Below are 23706 nucleotides of genomic sequence, written 5' to 3' on the forward strand. Positions count from 1 at the left end.
GATCTTAGTTCTAGGAAGTATCTCCGCCCCTACGTAAGGGCCGCAGTGCGCTTGCGCCCAGGCTGTCTTCCACTAGGCCCGTCAGGGCTCCTGGCATCGCGAGACCTCAGGTCTGAGGCGAGACTAGAATGGCTGGAGCCTGGGTACCGCGCGTGCTGATGATGAAAGCGGAAGTGCTGAGGCCAGAGGCGGGACGAGAGCCCGGAGGGTCTCGGAATTGCGGAAGTTTTCTGAGAAGGGTCTGTGGCACTTGGAGCGCCCTGAGGTTTTGGAACTAAGTTCGCGAAGGGGAGCCGTCGCTCGGGGTCCGACAGCTACCAGCCTGCGCACGTTTGAGGCAAAACCCGGCGCGATTCGACGTTGCCGCTGTTGGCTTCCTCTGCCCTCCTTCTTCCTCCAGGGAGCCGCCTCGGATCTCCGCCATGGCATCCACCTCGTCCAACCTCCAGGTATCACTGTTCTCTCGCCCCCTGGAGAGCCGGAGCCGAGGGGCGGCGCGGGGTTAGGATTGGAGACCGGGGAGGAGGAGGGAGGAAGCGGCCGCGCCCCTGGTGTCAGACAGAGGAGGGCGGCGCCCCGGCCCAGCCGCAGGTGGGAGGGTCGGACGCTTTCCGCCCGCTCCGGGGTCTCCCAAGCGCACCCCTCTGTGTGAGACTTCACTTTTGTTGAGGTAGGTTTTCTTCCTCTTTTGAACCGGACTCGGCAGAGCTTTGAACCAGAGGCACAGACGCTCCAATCACTGTAAGACAGAGAGGAAAGAACGTAATGTTTGCAAAGCACTGCCCTGAATCGCTTGAAGATAGGGTGATCTTAGTTCTCCGTCTCAAGCTGGTGTAGCAAAGCCCTTCTTTTTTGGCTGTCAGGTGAATAGAAACGTGAGGACAGTCTTGGAATTTGAGGAATCCGTCAATTCATTGAGCTATGCATTCTGTCTCAGGCTCCCACAATGTATATAAAATCAGGGAGTATTCCTAAGCTCCTTTGTGGCTCCACCTCCCCGCCCTTTCCGCAGTGAGTACAGTGTTTTGTACATAAATCATAGAATCCTAAACTTTTAGACGTAATTGTGGCGCATCTGTGGGATTCATTGAGAAGAGAAATTTGTGAAATAGTGTCTCCGGTGCCCAGAACGGATCTGAGGTTTCAGAGGGATTTAGAATGTGACTTAGCCTCCGGGAGACCCAGTCCACTGGGTCTTTTGGGGACACAAGATCAGCATAAAGTACTTGTATCGAACTTTTGTCTTCGTCTGGCAGTAGTTGATCAGTCGAGTGTCCAGTACAAGCACCAAGGATAATGGACGACCTGCTCAAACCAGGGTAATTGGCAAGAAAGACCCCTGAAAGTAGACTCATTTAAATAGAACTCAAGAGTTTCGCCAAAAATATAAAAAGAGTTGGCGTAGGAAGCAGCTTTCTTGAGAAATTTACCTTGAAAATCAACTCAAAAGATTATGAAGATAAACGTTTTGTATATCTCAAAATATTATAACTGCAACTATGACCTATTCCTTAGAATAAAGAATAAGTCGTGTTGATTTTTGTGTGTATGTTTTCCAACAGGATTGCATTAAACTAAGATATAACAGTCTCCGCTTAACATTGACGTTTTTTGTACCCCCATTCAGAAAGGGTCTTTCTGGTAAATGTTTTTGGAAAAAGTATTGTTTCTTTGATAAAAGTATTGTTCCTTTAGTACCAAAAGTGGTTTCTTTTGAAGTACTGTCTGGCCTTCATATTTGTTGGTTTTTCAGTTAGCTCATTTCATTTCATCAGCTTTTCATTTGTCAAGACCGCGTGTAATTTGGACATTCTGCAACATAATTTTTATCCGTTTACTGATGCCTTTTTTCTTTTTCTTTCTTCCTTTTCTTTCTGTAAAGGTTTTTATTTTTTGAGAGAAAACATGAGTGGGGGAGGGGCAAAGAGTGAGGGGGACAGAGGATCCGAAGCAGGCTCTGCACTGACAAGCTGAGTTCTCCACAGTTGGAGAACTGTGAGATCATGACCTGAGCCGAAATCAGGTGCTCCACCCACTGAGCCACCCAGGCGCCCCTCTTTTTTCTTTTGCAAGAATTGCACTTTGATTCTATAGTCAGTTTGCATCATATTTGATTTGGATTGTTGGATGTCCCTTAATGAACCAGCTAGAGATTGACACATGTGAAAGGCATGTGCTAGTTTTAAGCACGGAAATATGTTCAAGTATAATTTTATGGTGGTTGGGTCATAGGTGCACTTTATCATTCAGACCCTTTTTAATCTTCTAACCTAGGAAATTTGGATGAAGAATATTCAAATAACAAATAACTTTCCCACCAAACAAGGCAAAATTCCCCAGAACCAGGCACTTATTAATCTAATGGAGAAATGCAGATAACTAAAAATCAAAATGATAAAATAACACAATAGTGCTATAACAGAATTAGAGGTTAGTATGGGAGGGCAGAAAGGAAGAGCTTATCTGACTCTTCAAAGAATAACTGACAGATGTTCCACAGAGGAGATGATGCGAGTTTAGATATGTGCAAGGTACTGACACTAATTGTCTGCCTGGTGTTTGGTGTGATCTTAAACCTCAAAGGAACTCTTCAAGGTGAATATTACTTCAGCTTCACAGTAGAAGAAAACAAAATTTATTAAGGTTATGATTTGACCCAAGACATGCAATTGATTAATTAACATAGAAGACAGTTTTGAATCCTGGTTTATTTATTATATGTTTGTGTTTTTTTACTATGAACTTATGCCTTCTTGGACCAGAAAATGGGACGCATTCCAGGTAAAGAGAAAGAATATATGCCTCAGTCTAGAAGTGTAATAAACCTTGGAGAGGGTTGGGAGAAATTGCGAGCAATGCAGTATGCATAGAACTCAGAGTTTACTCAGTCCTAAATGTGCCATACATTTTGCTAAGTCTTAGGGAATCATAAAAGAAATGTATCATCCTTGAAATCCAAGAGCTTATATTCTGATGTGAAAAGACATATAAAGTGGCTGGGGCACCTGGATGGCTCAGTCGGTTAAGCATCTGACTTGAGCTCAGGTCATGATGTCACAGTCCATGGGTTTGAGCCCCGTGTGGGACTCTGTGCTGACAGCTCAGAGCCTGGAGCCTGCCTTGAACTGTGTGTCTCCCTCTCTCTCTGCCCCTCCCCTCCTCTTTCTCTGTCTCTCAAAAAATGAATAAATATTAAAAAAAATTTTTAAGTGGCTAATGGGGAGACTATGTGATCGTTGGAACTATGTCACAGAGGCAGTGGAAATTTAGAGGAAGCATAGTCTAGGCTGCTTGGGGGCCCTGGGGACGCTTTGCAGCAGGGGACCATGACTGTGCCGAGTCTTGGAGAAGCTGGAGTTATGCGGGGAGATAACCGGATAGGATATTCCAGGCGGACAGTACGCTATAAACAAAGGCATGAAGTCTCAGTTGCCCCACTAGTTTGGTATGACTGGGTCTGGGTGCGTAAGGTGAGAGGACAAGCCAGTGAGGCCCTGGAAAGGTGTGTGCCTACAGAGATGATTGGTCCCTATCCTGCTGTAGATGGGGCGCCGGAGAAGGTCATCTGCCCAGGGTTTTGTTTTAGAAGGAAACTACTTACTGCGCGTGTCCGGGGGTGGCCTGACTGGTAGCTGGAAACACGGACACCAGTTGGGAGGCAGTGTTCTGGGTGATGGGAGACGGTGAGGGCCAGGAGTGTAGTAGCTCTTAAAGAAGAAAGGACTGATCAGAGACAGACTGAAGAGGAAGAACAGCCAGGCTTGGCTCTGCATTTAGAAAGAGGGGTGAGGAGGAGTCTGAGTTTTCTCCCAGATTCCTGGGTTGGATATCTGAGTGGGGAAGAATTGGTTCCGGGGTTACAAGAAAAGGCGCATATTTGGGGGCACGTGGTCTTGAACATTTCAGGTTTGAAATGCGTGTGCCGACAACCAAGCGGACATGTTCGGTGAGCAGGTGGATACATAGGTGCAGAACCAGAGGGAGAGAGCTGGAAACAAGGGTCTGAGAGCTGTTAGTGTTCAGATGGTCGCAGGGGTGGCGGCGTCTTGGAGAGGCCGTAGAATGAGGACAGCAAGACCTCTGTGCAACAGGGTATTTAAGGACAGAGAAAAGAGAGCCTGAAAAAGAATCACTGCATAGTCTAGACTAAGCCCAAGAGAGAATGGTGCCGTGGGCCGGAGGGCTGGCCGAGTCCAGATGGCAGCTAGAAGGGTTACGTGCTGCGCAGAGAGTTAGGTAAATGTGAGCCTGGCGGGCAGCAGGCGGAGTCAGGAAACCGCGACGCACTCGGGGCCCTCTTTGGGAGTTTGCTCTGGGGGTGAAGCCATGAGTAAGATGTTGACCAGACAGGGTCCTAGAACTGAGGAGAGCCAGCGTGTTTTACCTTGTGTTTTGGAGGTATGTGAGTCTGAGCTAGAACTTGACTTTACATATATTTTAATGCTGAGGAAGGCCCCAATTTTTTTTTTTTTTTTTAAAAAAAAGGAAGGTTAGGTTGGGCAGAGCGGCATGTGACGGACAGAGTGGATGTCAGAGAAGGAAGATGGGGGTGGTCTCCGGAGGATTGACAGGGGAAGGGAACGGCACTGACAGCTGGAAAGTACCCAGTGGCGAAAAATTGTTAAGAGACAGTAGGAGTGGAATAACCAAAAGGAGGAAGATTTTGAGAAAGCAGTGGGGGATGTTTTCATTTGTTCAGCAGTGTTAGTATTAAGGGCCATGTGTGCCAGGCACTGTTCCCGGCTCTGGGACTGACGCAGTGTCCCCGATGCTGTCCCTGCGCTCCCAGAGCTCACCTTTGTGTGACAGGAGGTAGACGATGAAGGAGTACACACACCTGTGAGTGTGAGGCTGCACCCCCGTGATGGCGCGGGGTGGGCGGGGAGAGCCGAAAGCAGGGGTGGAGCGCAGCCTCCGCAGGAGATGAGGCAGGGCCTCTCCGAGATCTTGGCCTTTGAACTGTGACTGGAGAGGAGACTGTCCTGCGCCTCTTGGGGAAGAGCAGCCCCGGCAGAGGGATCAGCCGTGCTCAGGCTGCCTGAGTGAGGGTGGACGACAGGTTTGGGGTGGGACCTGGGAGCCGGGGCGCAGGTCATTTAAGGCCTTGTGGACCACGACCCAGCTGCTGGGTTTTCTTGACTGCAGTGAGAACGCATCGAAGGTGGCCCGGCGTTGGCTGCCGTGTGGACCTCAGGGTGTAGAGTGTGGAAGCAGGCTGACCACTTAGGAGGCTCAGTGGGAGGCTCAGTGGTAGTTGTGACACATGTGGCAGCCACGGAAATGGCCAGGATTAGGAATAATTTGGAAGTCCCAAACCACACAAGACAGTTAACTTCATTTCAGACAAAAAATGCTAATAGAACCAAGGTTGAAGTGGGTGTTCAGCAAGGGGAAAACAGATGCGTATCCTCAAATCATCATTTTCGATTAAAGATTTAGCACGTGCTGTCTAGTACCGTAGCTACATATCGCTATTTAAAAATTTTTTTATGTTTATTTTTGAGAGACAAAGGACAGGCAGGGGAGGGGCAGAGAGAGGGAGACACAGAATCTGAAGCAGGCTCCAGGCTCTGAGCTGTCAGCACAGAGCCCGGTGCGGGGCTCAAACTCAAGAACCCGGAGATCATGATCTGAGCTGAAGTAGGTGCTTAACCAATTGAGCCACCCAGGCGCCCCTATTTAAGTTTAAATTTTACTCAAAATTTAAAACTCCTCAGTCACACCAGCCTTGGGTGCTCAGAAGCCGATTGTAGCTAGTGGCTCGCAGCTGGTCGGTGCAAATAGAGGCCTGTCCATCATCAAAGAAGGGCTGGTTTAAAGTCATTGTTACCGAATTTGAAGCTGGGAAATCAAATACCGAGTGTAAGAGTTTTCCTTTAACAATCAATGTGGTGCCGAAAAGAGGACTGACTGCAGTTAGGGAAATGTATGGCTAGAGAGGTGAGCGGCTCAGCAATTCAAAATAATAGGAGAAAATTGTAGCTGGAATAAGAACTTCTTTCTCCTGTATGGCTTAGCCAGGGGGTCTTCTAGGTTCGTTTTTATATGACCAGGTGCACCAGACCAGCTGTTGCCCACGCGTATGAGAGCTGTGAGTCCACCCTTTATATCCCACCTAGTTTACCAGACTTTAAAAAATTTAGCATCAAGTTCAGGCTATTTGAACTGTGAAACATCTTATCAATTCTAAATCACCATTTCCCCCTCCTGCTACCACAGAGGGAGGGTCTGTTCCTCCCATTTAACAGCTTTCATTCTGTCTATCTGCATTCCATTAGCAACTGCTTCAAGATACAGTATTCTCATATACGATTGGTTTGGGATTGTTTGAAAGATTTTTTTTTCCTTAATTATATGCTTATTTTTAATATAGCATAGCCATGATCCTTTTTTTCTACTGTCTCTTATTTTTGTTGAATACTGTTTTACTGCTGAGATTAATCCAGGTGGAATGTTTTCATAAACCATGCTTGATCTTTATTTACCTGTGTGTGTTTTTAAATATTAAAGACGGTTTTTCAATGAAAATTTATTTTGTTCTAACCGTAGGTTCACAGGCAGTTGTGAGAAATTACATAGAGAGGTTCACCCTTCACCCGTTTGCTCCCAGTGGTAGCATCTTATAAAACTTTGGTATGGTATCATGACCCGGATGTTGACATTGATACATTCCACCAGTCTTAGTCTTAATCGGATTTTCCAGTTTTACTTGTCCTCATGTATATTTTGTGTGTGTGTGTGTGTGTGTGTTCAGAGTTGTGTTACATGTGTAAGTTCCTGGATCCTCCATCACAGTCTTGATACAGAATAGTTCTACCCACAGTGACCCCTCCTGTGACCCTTTTATACATTTTTTAAAGTTTATTTTTATGTTTTGAGTGAGAGAAAGTAAGCATGTGGGGGCAGGGCAGAGGAATAGGGAGAGAGACAATCTTAAGCAGACTCCCCGCCCAGCACCATCGCACCAACGTGAAATCCTCACCTGAGCTGAAATCAAGAGTCAGATGCTTAACCGCCCAGGCCACGGGGGAGCCCCCTGTTGCCCGTTTAGAGCCACAGTCACCTCTTTCTCTTCCCCCCACCATCCCTGTTTCCTGACAATACTGATATGCTCCCCATCTCTGGTTTGGTCATTTCCAGATGGTTATGTAAGTGGAATCGTACAGTGTGTAACCTTTTGGAATTGGTTCTTCCTCAAGATCCATTCATGTTGTGTGTGTGTCAAGGTAGTTTCTTTTTGTAACTGGATGGTACTCCGTGATAGGGGTGAACCACACAGTGTGTTTAACCTGCTGTGGTTGAAGGACATCCGGAATGTTCCTGTGTAAGTTTCTGTGTGAACATAAGCCTTCATTTCTCTGGGATAAACACCCAGAGGTGCAGTTGCTGGTTTATATTTGTAAAAACAATACTTAGATTTGTAAAAAACCAGTTTCCCAGAGTGGCTGTACTGTTTCACATCCTACCAGGGATGTGTGAGTGATAGCAGCGTTTAGTAGTATTGTCACTATCTTTTATTTTTTTTTTCTTTTAGCCATTCTGATAGATGTTTCAAGATACCTCATGGTGGTTTCAATTTGCATTTCTCTAATGGCTAATGGTGTTAAGCGTCTTTTTGTGTGCTGCTTTGCTATGTGTATATCCTCTTTGGTGAAATGTCTGTTTATGTCTTCAGCCCATTTTCTACTTGGATTCTCTTTAAACTGTTGAGTTTTGGGAGTTCTTTTCTATATTCTAAATACTTGTCCTTTTCTAAATATGTAGTTTGCAGATATTTCTCTCAGTCTGACACTTGTCTTTTTATCCTTTTAACAGGATTTTTTTACAGACTAAAAACATTTTTAATTTGGTGAGGTTTGATTTATCATTTTTCTTTTCTTTTTCTTTTTTTTTTTTTTTTTGAGGTATAATTGACATATTCATCTCCGGTATACAACAGTGTTTGTTATTTGTATGTAGCATGAGATAACACCACAGTAAGTCTAGCTAACATCTGTCACCTTTCATTGTTACAAAAATGGTTTTCTTGTGATGAGAATTTTAAGACTTACTCTCTTAGGAACTTTCAAATATGCAGTGCAGTATTATTAACTGTAGTCACCATGCTGTATATTACATCCCTGTGACTTACTTATTTTATAACTAGAAGTTTGAATCTTTGGACTTCCTTGACCTGTTTCACCTTTCCCCACCTCTAGTAACTGCCAGTATGTTCTCTGTATCTGAGCTAGGAGTTTTTTTTATTTGTGGATGTTTTGTCTTTGGATTTCACACACGAGTGAGATCATACGGTATTTTTCTTTGACTTATTTCATTTAGCGTGATGGCCTTAATTCTATTCATGTTGCCACAAATGTCAAGATTTCCTTCTTCTTCTGGCTGAATAGTATTCTATTGTATACATAACCACATTCTTTTTGTCCATTCATTTGTCTGTGGACACTTAGGTGGTTTCCCTAAGTTGGCAATTTTTTAAAAATATTTTTTAATGTTTATTATTTTGAGAGAGAAAGGGAGAGAGAGAGAGCGCGCGCAAGCATGATTTGGGCAGGGGCCGAGAGAGAGACACACACACGGAAGCCAAAGCCGGCTCCAGGCTCCGAGCTGTCAGCAGAGAGCTCGGTGTGGAGCTTGAACTCACGAACCACTGTGAGATCATGACCCGAGCCACAGTTGGACGCTTAACCCACTGAGCCACCCAGGGACCCGTAAGTTGGCCATTTTAAATATGCTGCATTGAACATTGAGGTGCATGTATCTTTTTGAGTTCGTGTTTTCATCTCTGGATAAATAGGAGTGAAATTGCTGAATCATACGGTAGTTCTACTTTTAATTTTTTGAGGAACCTCCATAGTGTTTTCCAGTGGCTGCACCAGTTACAGTCCCACCGACAGTGCACAAGGTTCCCTTTTCTCCACATTCTCCCCAGCACTTGCTCGCTCTTGCTCTTGTTTTATTGATAATAGCCATTCTAACAGATGTGAGTGAGGTGATAGCTCCTTGTAGTTTTGATTTGCATTTCCCTGATGATTAGTCACCCTGAGCGGTTTCTTATACCTGTTGGGCATCTGTGTGTCTTTGGAAAAATATCTGTTCAGATCTTCAACCCATATTTTAATTGGATTGCTTGGTATTTTTTTGCTATTGAGTTGTATGAGTTCTTCTATATGTATTTTGGATATTAACCCCTTAACAGACACACAGTTTGTAAATATTTTCTCCCATTTGGTAGGTTGCTTTTTCATTTTGTTGATGGTTTCCTTTGCTGTGCAGAAGCTTTTTAGTTTGAAGGAGTCCCACTTGTTTATCTTTGCTTTTATTGCCTTTGCTTTGGTGTCAAATCGAAAAAATCATTACCAAGACTGGAGTCGGAGCTTAACTTGCCTATATTTTCTTTAAGGAGTTTTATGGTTTCAGGTCTTGTGTTCAGTCTTTAATCTATTTTGAGTTAATTTTTGTAGATGCTATAAAGATAGTGGCCCAATTTCATTCTTTTGCATTTTGCTGTCCAGTTCTCCCAGCACCATTTATTGAAGAGACTGTCCTTTCCACTTTGGATATTCTTGGCTCCTTTGTGGTAAATGAATTCACCGTATATGTACGGGTTTATTTCTGGGCTCTCTGTTCTGTTCCATGGATCTGTTTCTGTTTTTATGCCAGTACCATATTGGTTTCATTTTATATATTGTGCTTTTTGGTATATAGTCTAAGAACTTTGCCTAGCCCTAGACGCTGAAGATTTTTTGTTTTTTCTAAAGATATTATGGTTTCACATTTTATATTAAAGTCCATGATCCATTGTGATTTAATTCTTTTTCAACTTAAAACAAATTTAACTTAACTATCTCCATTTCTGTGGGTTAGCAGTCCAGGTCCAGCATCGCTCAGTGGGGTTCTGGCTCAGAGTCTCACCCGGCTGACATCAAGGTGTCGGCAAAGGCTGCATTTTTGCTTGTTTAGTTGTTGTTTGTGAAGTCTCTTGGGATGTGTCTGCTTCTAAACAACATTCAGGTTGTTGGCAGATTTCGGTCTCGTGTGGTTGTCAGACAGAGGGTCTTTTTCGTGGGTCAGCTCGGGGTGATTCTCCGCTTGCAAAGCCACCTGCATCCTCTTGATTCGGTGCCACTTGCTTCTTGGATGCCAGGGTGGTCGGGTGGATTTTCGTCAGGGCTCTATTCTCTCTGACCTCTCCCTCCACCTCCTATCTCCTACTTCCAGCTTATGTGATTCTTTTTTAAGTTTTTATTTAATTTCCAATTAGTTAACAGTGTAATTAATATTAATTTCAGGTGTACAATATAATGAGTTAATTTTTATACCAAGTGTTTTAGAAGGTCAAGATTCTCTGTCTCTTTTTTTATTTTTTTTAATTTATTTTTTGCTAAAGATGTCTGATGGCTCCAGCATGATTTCTTCCACCATTAATTTGCTTTTGCATCTTTGTCAAAAGTCCGTTAACATATTTGTATGGATCTATTTCTAGGGTTTTTTTTGTTTTTTTTTTAAATACTATGGAAGTCCATGTTCATTATGGACATTTTTAGAAGATGTGAAAAAGCAAAAAAAGAAGAAATTGAGTCTTATCAAAAATGAGCTCTGTTCAGTTTTCTTTTGATCTGTTTCCTGTGTTTTGTTTCTTTCTGCTATTGTTTCAAGCAGTAGAACTCCTGCTACCTGTAACAGTTGTTTTGTGCTTTAAAAAAATCCCATTTTAAACATTTTTCCATACTCTTATGAACGTTTTTAGTATTATTTTAATGATCCTATAAAATTCTGTTGTATGGCATCTTTTTGCTGTTTAAAATTCAAGTTTCCAAGGTTTTGTTTTGTTTTGTTTTGTTTTAAATAGACCCCTCTGGTTACTGTCTTACTGGATTAAAAGATTTAGGTATTTTCAGATTCTGGGTATTTCATTGCCCCATTGCTTCTGAGGGGGTTTTACACCATTTACATTTTACTATTGTTATATACTTTATAACACCATTGCGTTTCTGAGAATTTCCCTGAATGCTTTTAACTTGAATTTTCATATTATTTGATTATTCCGTGCTATCTTTAAGCTTGACTTCTGTTGAATGAAAATTATGTGAGAATCTTAGTGATTGGAACTAGATAAAGCGTTTACCCATGTAACAAATGTAGTTTACATTTTGTAAATCATTACAATTTATAATAACATCCAGATGAGATTTAGGGAAAATAGATGAATTTGTTTTAAGGTTGCTTTTATTTATTTATTTATTTATTTATTTAAAAATATTTATTTATGTTGGGAGAGTGCAAGTGGAAGAGGAGTAGAGAGAGAGGGACAGAGGATCTGAAGCAGGCTCTGCATTAACAGGCTGACAGCAGCGAGCCCGATGCGGGGCTCGAACTCATGAACTGTGTGATCATGACCTGAGCCGAAGTCAGACACTCAACTGACTGAGCCACCCTGGTGCCCCTAAGGTTGCTTTTATTTAAAAAAAAATTTTTTTTCAATATGATCATTTACTTCACAGTGATGCTTACTTGATTTTGATGGTATGATTTTGCCTCCCTTCAAACAGAAAGCAATAGATCTTGCTAGCAAAGCAGCCCAGGAAGACAAAGCTGGGAACTATGAGGAAGCTCTTCAGCTCTACCAACACGCCGTTCAGTATTTTCTCCATGTAGTTAAATGTAAGGCCATAGTTTGTTTTCTATTTTAAAACGTTAAAGGAAAAGATTATTCTGTGTCATTTATAAAAGTTGAAAGATAATGCCAGAAAATTCTAAACCATCCATTTGCAAAAATTTCCCAGTAGCTTGTTAATAATTTTTGACTAGTCGGCAAACAAATGTACATAGTTATCAGTGTTATTGTTACTTTGTCTACCTAAATATATTAAAATCCCATATAACCAATGGACATAGTTTTAATTTTACTGGTAATGTACCCATGTTATGTATGAACCACATTTTCTCAGAGTCTCTGAAAATACTCTTTTAAGTACTTAAAAAAAAAAAATAGGTTGGGAGCCATTTTGTTCGTATATTTTCCAGACACGTGTTGCACATTTGCCAAGTGCCAGGTACCGCTTTAGGCACTGGGTACCTCAGTGAGGGATCTTTATGGATCTTCAGCATCTAAGCTGAAGCATACCAAAAAAAAGTGTCTTTCTGGCTAACTGAAAGTTATTTTTTAATAAAAAGTTTAGCAGTTGGATAATTTAGGATTTTCTTTTGAGCTTCTCCATTTCATGTTGAGGTTTTTCTATCAAATAAAAATGAAACTAAAAATGCATCCTAAGATAATTGGGGCCGGTCCCTGCCCTGCATGTAGTGCTCAAGTCTGCTTTTGAAATAACTCCCAGAGAGGCCTTTGTGGGGTAAAATCACTGTATTGGGGGCACCCGCAACATATGGGATTTCAGTCATTCTTTTACCATGAAATGAAATTTACATAGACATTAATGGAAACGGTTGATATCACTTAACTTTTGTTGGTCTTATATTTGGTTTTGTGTGAGAGCAGCCGCTTTCCACTATCTGCACAAAATGTTACGGGAAGAATATAAAACCCATGGAATATTAAATAATTTCATCTTCTTATTTAGCATTAACATAAGACATCCTAGTTTCTTGCCCGGATTTCCTTCTGCCTCAGACCCTCTGTGGCTTCCAGCCATGGTGGAGGGACGCAGAGCTGGAGATTGTTGGTTACGAGGCCTAGAAACACTCTTCCTCCCTCCCCCAAACTAGATCGTTCTTGTCTCAAAACTGTGTCTAACAGTTTGAACCTGTCTGTGTAGAAGACTAATGGAAAACTCTGTCTCATTTCCCTTTAATAGATGAAGCCCAGGGGGATAAGGCCAAGCAGAGTATCAGGGCAAAGTGTACAGAGTACCTTGATAGAGCAGAAAAACTGAAGGAGTACCTGAAGAAGAAAGAGAAAACTCCACAGAAGCCAGTGAAAGAGGGACAGCCAAGTCCAGCGGAGGAGAAGGGGTATGTATTTTAGAGTGTTAGACTCTATTATATCTAATTAAAAGAGAAAATGACATTTAACTTGTGAAATCCGCTTCCTTTGTTTAAACCAGCTGTTGGCAACCCAGGACTCAGAGGCCAGATCTGACCTGCTGCCTGTTTTTGTCAATAAAGTCTTATCGGAACAGAGTCTCTTACATCTAAGAAGACGAGAATGTGGGACGGGGTTACCTGGGCCGGTTGGGTTTGCAGGCAGCGGGTTCTGGTCAGCTCTGCAGCTGCGATGCTCATTGTTGATGGTGTGCAGTGGCACGAGTTACTTCGGTAATCCCTGTGGTCGCTGCGAAGGGGGTGCCTCGAAGGCAGGGCTCTGGGGTAAAGAACATAAGGAACAGAAGAACTAGAGTGGACTGGCTGCTTCAAACCGCATGGAAGGGTTTGAGGAAGATTACAGACTCATGGTTGTACATCCTCTCTTTAAGCCACGGTCAGAGCACCAGCGAGTTCCTATGACACCTAAGACTGTTTCATCTTCCGCACCTGCAGCGCGGGCATAATGAGCACCAGCCCCCAGCTGGCCTACGGATTGCTGAATTTCAGCGTGGAATCAATTTTAGGGTTTCTTCTATGAAAGCTGGGCCATTTATTGGGAGACGGATGAAACTATTGGGAATAGTTAATTTTAGTTAACCCCGAGTGACCCCCTGACTCTTCCTGTGAGTCCTTTGCCAGGAGAAATGTCCTCTCCTCCCTGTGAGTTGAAGACACTATGGGGTCCCCTCCTGAGATGGCTCCCTAGCAGGGGGCCGCCAAATCTGTGTTGAATTACAGGACCCATCTTGTCCAATTGAAGCCATTTATTCAATTGCTGCTACCTGTTTTTGTAAGTAAAGTCTTATCAGACTCTATGAAGGCATTTATTATAGAGTCTTAACCTCATCAGTTTGGGGGAGGGCGGGCAGGGAATCCAGCTTGGATTCCACAGCCTTAGGAGAAAGGCCTCCTCTCCCAGGGTGGTTCTGGTAAGGGTCCTGCTGCTGCCGCACCCCAGGCCTCCTGATGCCAGGCAGGGGACAGTGGGACCTCCGCCCAGCTCCCTCCCGCAGAACCGGGATGTCTGCTCGCAGGCATGATCTTCCTGCCCGTGGCGGCCGCCTCAGCTGCTTGCCTCCACCTTCTCGGAGGAGCTTCGACTGCATGTGGAGTCACCGCACGCATGTGCAGTCGCCGCTGCAAGGAAGCCTGGGAAGGGAGGAAGCACCCTCCTCATTGGAGCAGGAAGCACTGGGGAGGAGGCCCCCCGGGGTGGGCGTGGGGGGTGGGTCGCCTGGCAGTCTCCGGCTCCCCCGTAACCCCGCTGTCCTGGGATAACCAGGCCAGGCCCATTTGGGGGGAAATGTGTTAAGCTTTTTAATCCCCCTGTATATCTTATATGTGAAAAATGATGTAATGCCGTATTTTTTGCTTTACCGCTTTTTTATTCAACATCGTGTCAGAAACATCTTCCCAGTAAACTCTTTCTACAACATCATTTTTAAAGATTGCAATGTGTTCTATCATTTACTAATCCCTATAATTAAACATACTCTATTTCTAGTTTTTTCCCTTTTGGGAACAGTGTGGGCATGATTATCCTTGTAGTCAATTCTTTGAGCTCATTTTAAATTATTTTTTTCAAGATAAATTCTTAGACATGAAATATCTGGGTTGATTTACTTGCCTTTTGGTCTCCGTTCGTTTTCATCAAAAGCTTCGTCTATTCTTTGGAACCCCCAGCCTAAGGGTTACAGACCTTTATCCTTTAAATAATTAATATTTAGGGGTTTTCTCTCCTGGGTTATGACTTCTTGTTTTGATACACAGTTTGCATAGTTTGGTGTTTTTATGTTGTTTACAACTCTTCCGTAATTCATCTTAAGTCTTCTGTGGGATGAGGCGTGGGGCATGTGTTTATGAGTGTGCACATACATAGGTATGTCATGGGAATTTGGAGCTGGTTCCTGACTTCATTCTGGTCTTTTTGCCCCTTTCCTGTTCATGATTCCATATTGACGGATAATATGCCTGTTTACTATTTTATTAAATATATTCTTATTAAAAGTAATAAAATAAGGATAACTTTTAATGTGAATGTCTTATTTTGTCACTTAAAATACAGATATTTCAGATTAATTTTTCCTTCATTTTTGCCTTATTTTGATAGCGATGAGTGATCATTTGAATATATTAAATTCTTTTTATTAGGAATGACAGTGATGGGGAAGGAGAATCTGATGATCCTGAAAAAAAGAAACTACAGAATCAACTTCAAGGTTGCTTTAGATTTCATTTTTAAATTTACTATCTTATTTTTTTTAAAAAAACCTCATAATGAATTGTCTATTTGAATTGCTTTTTCCACCTGTATTCAAATGAGGTTCAAGAACTGGCTTTGGTTCCCAGTGGCCCCATGCTGGCTTTGTTTAGACCATGCTCATAGGATTTGCTCTATAGGATCTCTACTAGATTTTTTTTTCTATGTAGTCAAAATATTGTTTGGTTTTATATGTGCCTTAAAAATCTGTCCGTCAGCTTACTCTTTTTCATTTTGTCTTCTTTGCCCTCTTTTAGAGAAGGTAGTGTTTACACTACTAGCACACTGCAAAATCTAATGGTATTAAAATTCCCAAACTGTGAGAGGAACAGGAGGAATTAGGACTCACTCTTGGCTTTCATTGCTGTTGCTGCAGCGTATTAATTGATGGTTTGTTTCACGTCTCCAGACCTTTCTCATCTGCTTTTTATTCTTTCAGTGTTGCCATTTACATTCATCTCTTCCAGCTTTCTGTTTTTACCTTCCACGCCTATAAAAGCCTTTTTGTTCTTCTGTGCTCGTAGTATAGCAGTGTGATGGGGAGGGTATGGATTTGGGTTCCATTCAGATCTGGATTCCCCTCCAGGGTCTCCTGCTGAAAAGCTGTCTGATCTTGGGCAGGTTCCCTAACCTCTCAGAGTGGAAGCCCCAGCTCCAAAATGGAAATTAATAATGCTCTCTCTTCCGGGCAATTAAAAGATTATGATGGTGTAAAAACTGACGATGTTAAATCTGAGAAATTTTAGGGACTTAGTAAATGGTCGTGATTCTCTGTCTCTAAAATGGCCTCTATTTAATTGCTGGCTCTACAGACTGAGATTTGATCGTTATTTGATACGTTAGCTGATGACTCTTGGGGCTGAGTTATGTGTTTTGTTAATTTGGATCTTACCAAATAGAATGCATAACTGGAAAGGGTTTCCATCATATAGGCACAACCTTGGTGAGTGAATGGTGAATATCCATAGCTTGCCCAGTTTTTTAATCTTGCTGCACTAACTAGTCTCTTCATTTTTATTCTGTTACCTGTTTCACCAACCCCACTGGGACGTATAGGAGACCACTCTAAGGGCAGTTCCTGGGAAACACCACAGTGAGTGAGGATGCTTTTATATACTGAGAACTTGAGTGCTGGATGCACTCCGAAAGGAAAGGCCGAGTTTCTGCTCTCACAGCTGCACTGCCTGGAGCAGTGTGAGCACACACTTCTTCATGAGCCTTGCTGGACCGCCCAGTGGTCTGTGCCACGTGGCCTTGTTTTGGTTCTAAGGCAAAAGGCGTTGCTGTCCTCTGGTTTTGTTGCCCCTCTCTCCCCCCCAAAGTGAAAACTGGATTATATCTTTGGTTTTGGAAAAGATACAAGCCAGTTTTCAGTAGCGAATTTTTCTTTAAAAATCAGTAATGATGGGGGCACCTGGGTGGCTCAGTCGATTAAGCGTCTGACTTCCACTCAGAACATGATCTTGCAGTTGGTGAGTTCGAGCCCCGCGTCGGGCTCTGTGCTGACAGCTCAGAGCCTGGAGGCTGCTTTGGATTCTGTGTCTCCCTCCCTTACTCGCGCTCTGTCTCTCTTTCTCTCTCAAAAATAAAGATTTTTTTTAAAAAAATCAGTAAGAAGGACCAGAGATCTACAGAAATACAAATGCTGAAAACATAAATGAAAAAATTTATTTGGAATTTCAGGACGAAGTGGAGTATGAAATCCTAGCCTTTTATATCAGAGTCTGTTCTTCCATCTTTTCGTTTAATAGTTGCTCATGGATTTCACTGTAAAATAGCCTTTCTTGAATATTTTCTTTTTCCCTAAAAGAGTATTTTAAATCTTTTACTTCTGTTTTATGACTTTAAGTGTAATATTTGATTTTTAAAATTAAAGAATTTTTTGAGTTTTCTGTTAGCTGTTCTTGATGCTCACTGACTTTTTTTGAGGTTAAATAACATTAGTGTAATAAAGAGTATAATCAAAGACTGGATACGTTTATATAAATGGAATACAAACCATGGCTTGTATTCCCTATAATCCCTCTTCTCCTTTTTAGTTATTTTATTAATTAATATTACTAAATCTTTTATCACTGATCATTTCAAAGTCACCTTTAAACTTTGAAAAGTATTAGTTAAAAGATAAAGGTATTTAAAGATAAAATATGGCATATTTAGAAAATTCATACTTAGGAAAAACTGTAGTTGACCAGATGATCCTTATATAATACAAAGTGAATTTACTTTTGTTTGTCACAAAATCCTATGGGGTGATGTAAATGTTTCCTCGCATCAGGTTACTAATCCGAGGAGAACATAGAAAAGAAAAAATGAATTGCCTTTAAATTATACTTAATGTGAACTTTTAGAATGTAGAAAGTGTTTATGGTTTCATTTCAATTTTTTTTAAGATTTTATTTTTTTAAGGTATCTCTACATCCGTTGTGGGGCTTGAACTTAAAACCCTGAGATCAAGAATCACATGCTCCTAACTGACTGAACCAGCCAGGTGCCCTAGTCTCATTTAATTTTGATCTATAGCTAAAGATTTTCATAATTTAAGCAGGTTGTGTAATATAATTACTCTTAGAATAGTAGATGATCTTTCCTAACAAGAAGAAATACTCATGAAATTAAATTCATTGGTAATCAGTAGAGTGTATAAGTGGTAATGTTTTGCTATACTTAAAACAATTACACATCACCTTAGAACTGGCTTTTGGAAAAGCTTTTTCTTGTTAATTTTTTTTAATGTTTATTTTTGAGAGAGAGTGAGAGAGAGAATGAATGTGAACAGGAGAGGGGCAGAGAGAGAGAAAGAGATACAAAATCCAAAGCAGGCTCCAGTCTCTGAGCTGTCAGTACAGAGCCTGACATGGGGGCTCAAACCCGTGAACCGTGAAATAATGACCTAAGCCAAAGTCGGACGCTTAACTGAGCCACCAAGACGCCCCTGGAAAAGCTTTTGATAAAAGAATAACTTAAAACTTTTGCCAATAAGCTAATTAGAAGAAATCTTTTGTGGGTTCTTACTGCAACAATTAGTGTGGCCTTTGAATATATTATATTGAAAAACAAAGTCATTTAGATAACTTTTTTAATGTACACAAATTTTAAGTGATTCTGTTTAGAAGCCAAAAAGAAAATTTGGTAAATCTTAGGAAAATACTGCAAGAGCACGCTTTTTCTCTCTCCCCCATCATCCCCTTCTTTCCCTTCTCCCTACTGTTTATCTGTGCATCCATCTGTCTGTCTGTCTGTTAAAGCTTTTAAGTGCATTTTTCTTTTTGTGGTTAAGGAGAGCATTAGATCACTGGCTATTTTTGTTGAAAAAAGTAGTAGACCAACCCCCATTGAACAAGTACTTAGGATACTTGAGTACATTCAAGCATTATAACTGCTTGATATAATGTCTGGTGCTCTTCCAAACACTCTCATATTCATTATGTCATTTGAAACTTACACTAACCCATCTTAAGCAGTTTGGACATATAGTATTATTTTCATTTTACAGTGAGGAAGTGGAAACAGAAAAGTTAAGTGACCTACCCTAGGTGATCTACTCACCTACCCCAGCTTTCTGACTCCTGTTGACTCTGCCCGAATAACTACTTCCTAATCGCATGATTTCAAAAAGGTTTTTAGTAGATAAAACTTTTCCAGACAGTTTCATAATGTATTTCCTGAACAGCATTATTTTGTGTTGTATTCTACATTTGATGGAATAGTCTTCCTTAATTAAAGGCGACATAATTTTTTGTAGGTGCCATTGTTATAGAGCGACCAAATGTGAAATGGAGTGACGTTGCTGGTCTTGAAGGAGCCAAAGAAGCACTTAAAGAGGCTGTGATATTGCCTATTAAATTCCCTCATCTTTTTACAGGTGAGATGAATATTAAATTTTTTTTGATGATTTTTTAAAACTACATTGATGACTGAAGTAGAGTATTGTAAATTTTGGCCACCATATTGTAAGATAACAGCCTAAATGAATTGTTATGAGATGGTGATATACCTTTATACAAAGGTATTTATTTCATACACATATTTGCAATATATGCACATATAGATATGTATATAGCAGTACACCATAAATGTCAACCAGTAGTGCAGGGTAAATCACCAACATACATTGAGTACTGTGTGCTCGTTAAAATGTAGAGTACATTTACAGATCTATGTTAATGTGAAAGCATGTCCACATATATCATGACGGTCAAAATCCAAGTTATAAATGTGTGTAGCATGACTCTGTGTTGGTTAAATAACTGCATGTGCTGAGAAGTAAATGTAGACTGACAAAAATGTTTATGTTATGCCTGGGTGTTAAGATTAGGGGTGATTTTTACTTTTTTTTTTTTAACTTTCATCTGAAGTTTTTGCAATGGCCATGTACTAGTTTAATGAGAGTTCTTCCATTTCTTCAAAAGAAAAATAAGAATTATTTACCATTTTCAGGTGAAGTGGCTAGGGACAGCTGCTTCTCACTGTGAGAGAAGATTGCTAACCCAGCCAGCTGGGTGTGGTTGAAGGTATAGCTCCAGCAGGAGGTGATTCGTCTGCGGAACCATTGCTTCCTGTTGTCCTTTTTGTGACTGACCGCCTGCCTGGGTTTGTGATAGGGATGTACCCACAGTGTAACAGTGAAACGGGGTCTCCCTTCTAGAAACGAGCCGTTTGTGTAGAGAGCAAATGTGATGTTGGCCTCAAGCTGAACACTTCCAGAAAGTGCAGTTGTACAGAGTAGTGATGAGCAGAGAACCCGTGGGCCCCCCGTGGTCCACATAGCAAGGTGTGACTTACAGCCTAACTTCAGAAATAAGAAATGAACAGTGTTGACATCCTGGGGGCGCCTGGGTGACTCAGTCTACTAAGTGTCGGACTTCTGCTCTGGTCATGATCTCTTGGTTTGTGAGTTCAAGTCCTACGCTGGGCTTTGTGCTGACAGCTCGGAGCCTGGAGCCTGCTTCAGATTCTTTGTCTCCCTCTCTCTCTGCCCTTCCTCCCCCTCCCACACTCCATCTCTCTGTCCCAAAAATAAATATTAAAAAAAAAAATTTTTTTTATTAAAAGTTGACATCATGATCCTATAAAAGCACATCATTTTATATTACTTATACCACTCTTTTGCAAACATGAGTCATTTATGTGTCTTCATGATTGTTTCCATATACGTGCACTATTATTATTTTTTAAATATTTTTCTTTAAATCACTCACTTATAGAGCACATCTGTATAGCATAAGTACACAGAGAGCAACAGGAAGCCGTCAGTGTTCAGCATCATAAGGTATCAGAAAGTAAGTAGATGTACATAATCACACAGATCAAGAAATAATACCAATAACCCAGAAGTCTCTCTCTGCCAAATCTTTCCTCTGCAAAGGTAATCACTCTCTTGACTCCTAATTTTGTCTGTATTTGAACTTTGAAATCATCTCTTATTTTTATGTATTAACTTCATTTTAAAAGATTGCTTTGTGTCTGCTATAAATGGAAAAATTAATAATTTTCTAGTATACATTTAAAAATTATTTAAATACAAAGTATTTGCTGCCTAAAAAGCACTTCATACGCCACCAATTATATGTACCACCTTTAAGGGAACACTGACTTAACAATTGCAGACATTTAAAATAGGAAGATAGAATTCAAGTCAAAGTTGAGGCTTATATAACAATGAATATAACAACGTTTAGTTTTGCCATTAGTAATCTGCATGTCTTTCTTTTTTTATTCTTTTTAAGTCTATATATTTATTTTGAGAGAGAAAGAACGTACGTGCAAGTAGGAGAGGGGCAGAGAGAGAGGGAGAGAGAGTTCCCAGCAGGCCGTGCATACAGAGCCAGACACAGAGCTAGATCTCGTGAACCGTGAGATCATGACCTGAGCCAAAACCAAGAGTCCACAATGCCCAACCCACTGAGCCACCCAAGGTGCCCCACATTCATTCTCATACAGATACCACGTACCCATCCAGTTTGCACCTAGAAATTTTCCAAATGTATAGTTAATATTTTTTTTTTGCCACATGTAACTCAGCCCGTTTTATTTTAGGCAGCGTTATGATTCCTCATTAGGAAAATTTAAATACAAAGTTGATTTGTTCACGTGTTATATTTTGGCAAAACTAGGATTTCGGGTAGAGTCTCCTTATCATTACCCAGCCACTTGAATAAGAACAAGCTCTCTGTAGTAGTAACCTGTGTCTCCTTGCAGAATCAGGAACTGAATAGAACTTTGCAAGGGATCACTCAGACTGTGTTAGTTTCATTCTTCCAAGAGTCATAAGTATTTAAAAAGAAAATGTTTCGGGGCGCCTGGGTGGCTTAGTTAGTTAAGCGTCCGACTTTCGCTTGGGTCATGATCTCGCGGTTCGTGGGTTCAAGCCCCGCGTCGGGCTCTGTGCTGACTGCCGGCTCAGAGCCTGGAGCCTGTTTCAGTCTGTGACTCCCTCTCTCTCTGACCCTCCCCTGCTCACGCTGTCTCTCTCTCTCCTAGAAATAAATAAAAAATATTAAAAATAAAAAAAAATAAAAAAATAAATAAAAAGAAAATGTTTCCAGCTGCCCTTGCCCTGTAGATATAGTTTGTCCTACAGTATTCTGATATTAAATATTGTACACAAGAGACAATCAGGTAGTGCCTTTTAAGTGAACGATTCTGCCTTTACTAGACTGCAAGCCCGTGCAGGCCAGAGACCCTTTTGTATTCATGGTTCTCCGTCTCTGTCGTGGTTTCGGTGCATAGCGGTTGAATGAATGAGCGAGCAAGCAGTTGAGCTTCCTGTTAGAAGGATTCTATATCTATAGATATTCTATACCTATTTGACAAAGTGGTGTCTAGAAAAAGCAAGCACCATACCTCTAAGACCTACTTACCTTAGATTGGTTTATATAAAAAATTTTTATTCTGTTGGCTCTAGAGTGAAAAGTTCTCCACAATATTCTTTAGTTTGGATGATGTCTCTGGTAACTGAAATCAACTGTCTTGAGGTTCTCATGTTGTTTTTCTCATGCAAATTTTAGGCAAGAGAACACCTTGGAGGGGGATTCTGTTATTTGGCCCACCTGGAACGGGAAAGTCCTATTTAGCCAAAGCTGTGGCAACAGAAGCAAACAACTCAACATTTTTTTCAATATCTTCCTCTGACCTTGTGTCTAAGTGGCTAGGAGAGAGTGAAAAGTAAGTAGTAAGTTGTTGTTTGTTTTGTTTTTAGTTCCTCCTTGCCAGGTAGTCATCTTATCAGTCTATAAAGTAAGAGGCTTCCTACATCATGAACATTCAGAGAAGTGACGTAAGTATTCATTTTGCTGTCAGATCAGTCCCTAGTTTGACATTTATTTCATAGGGAAGAGACAGCATATGTATAGTTATATATAGTAGAGTTTAGTAAATCGTAAAGTGAGTCACCCAGATGTAGCATTCGTATTTTCTGGACCAAAGCATAGTTGGGCTTTTCAGTCTGTAGAGTTCTTATAATACTGTGTATGGGTTGTTTTCGTTGTTTTTTTCATTAGGTCATGTGTCATTTACTATTTTTTTAAGAAGCTGAAAGCTTTTATTTATTTTTAGGCTAGTTAAGAACTTATTTCAGCTTGCCAGAGAGAATAAACCTTCCATTATCTTCATCGATGAAATTGATTCTCTGTGTGGCTCGAGAAGCGAAAATGAAAGTGAAGCCGCCCGTAGAATCAAGACGGAGTTCCTAGTTCAAATGCAAGGTGCGCTGACTGACTCTTCACACGGTTTCTGCTTATTGTGTAACTATAATCATGATCACCACAATGAAACCCTGAAATTCTAGCTGGATTTCTTCATGTCAGCAGACCAGGTGTTTCGTTACCCCGTGCTTCGTTCCACCTCCTCTGTGTCGTAATCAGCCATAGCACTCTCGTAGGAACGGGAAGGTTTGCGTATTCACTTACAACATAACCAGGAACGGGATCCGCAGAAGGAATTTGTAGACTTCAGATGAAATCTTTCAAGAAATATTTTGAAAAGAATATTAACAGTACTTGCCCACAGTCTAGCAGATTTGATTCTGAGGAATAGTTGCATCCTATTTTAATAATGTGATACTTGGTTTTTCAAAGAGACTCTCTCAAGGTGAGGCACTATAACATTAAAACACCACATTCTTCGCAGAATATATAGGCAACGTTTAAAGAACACTAAAATGAAAAATTATTTAAAATGTTACTTATTTTGGTGCAGGCGTTGGTGTAGACAATGATGGAATTTTGGTTCTGGGAGCTACAAATATACCCTGGGTTCTGGATTCTGCCATTAGAAGAAGGTATGAAAAATAGAGTGAAGATCTTATTGCTAACTACAGATGCAACAGATCAGTAGCGATTCCCTTTTTTGTCTAGTGAAGAGCCATTCTGGTAACTTTCCAGAATTTTTTTTGATGTGCCCTC

At 41.1% G+C, this 23706-nt stretch overlaps 1 protein-coding gene across 1 annotated transcript in view; it reads left to right on the forward strand.

The window, feature by feature from the left end:
• Positions 1-331: 331 nt before the first annotated feature.
• VPS4B (vacuolar protein sorting 4 homolog B) overlaps positions 332-23706 on the forward strand; it is a 29579-nt gene continuing 6204 nt past the window's right edge. Inside the window, exons 1-8 of the mRNA XM_039251893.1 lie at positions 332-449; positions 11550-11661; positions 12813-12969; positions 15193-15260; positions 19047-19166; positions 22312-22468; positions 22859-23007; positions 23501-23582. Coding sequence (XP_039107824.1) covers positions 423-449; positions 11550-11661; positions 12813-12969; positions 15193-15260; positions 19047-19166; positions 22312-22468; positions 22859-23007; positions 23501-23582 — 872 coding nt within the window. The 5' untranslated portion in view covers positions 332-422. The remainder of the gene's footprint in view (positions 450-11549; positions 11662-12812; positions 12970-15192; positions 15261-19046; positions 19167-22311; positions 22469-22858; positions 23008-23500; positions 23583-23706) is intronic.

Source organism: Hyaena hyaena, unplaced genomic scaffold (genome assembly GCF_003009895.1).
Source record: "Hyaena hyaena isolate Hyena2069 unplaced genomic scaffold, ASM300989v1 scaffold_399, whole genome shotgun sequence".
Classification (NCBI taxonomy): Eukaryota; Metazoa; Chordata; class Mammalia; order Carnivora; family Hyaenidae; genus Hyaena; species Hyaena hyaena.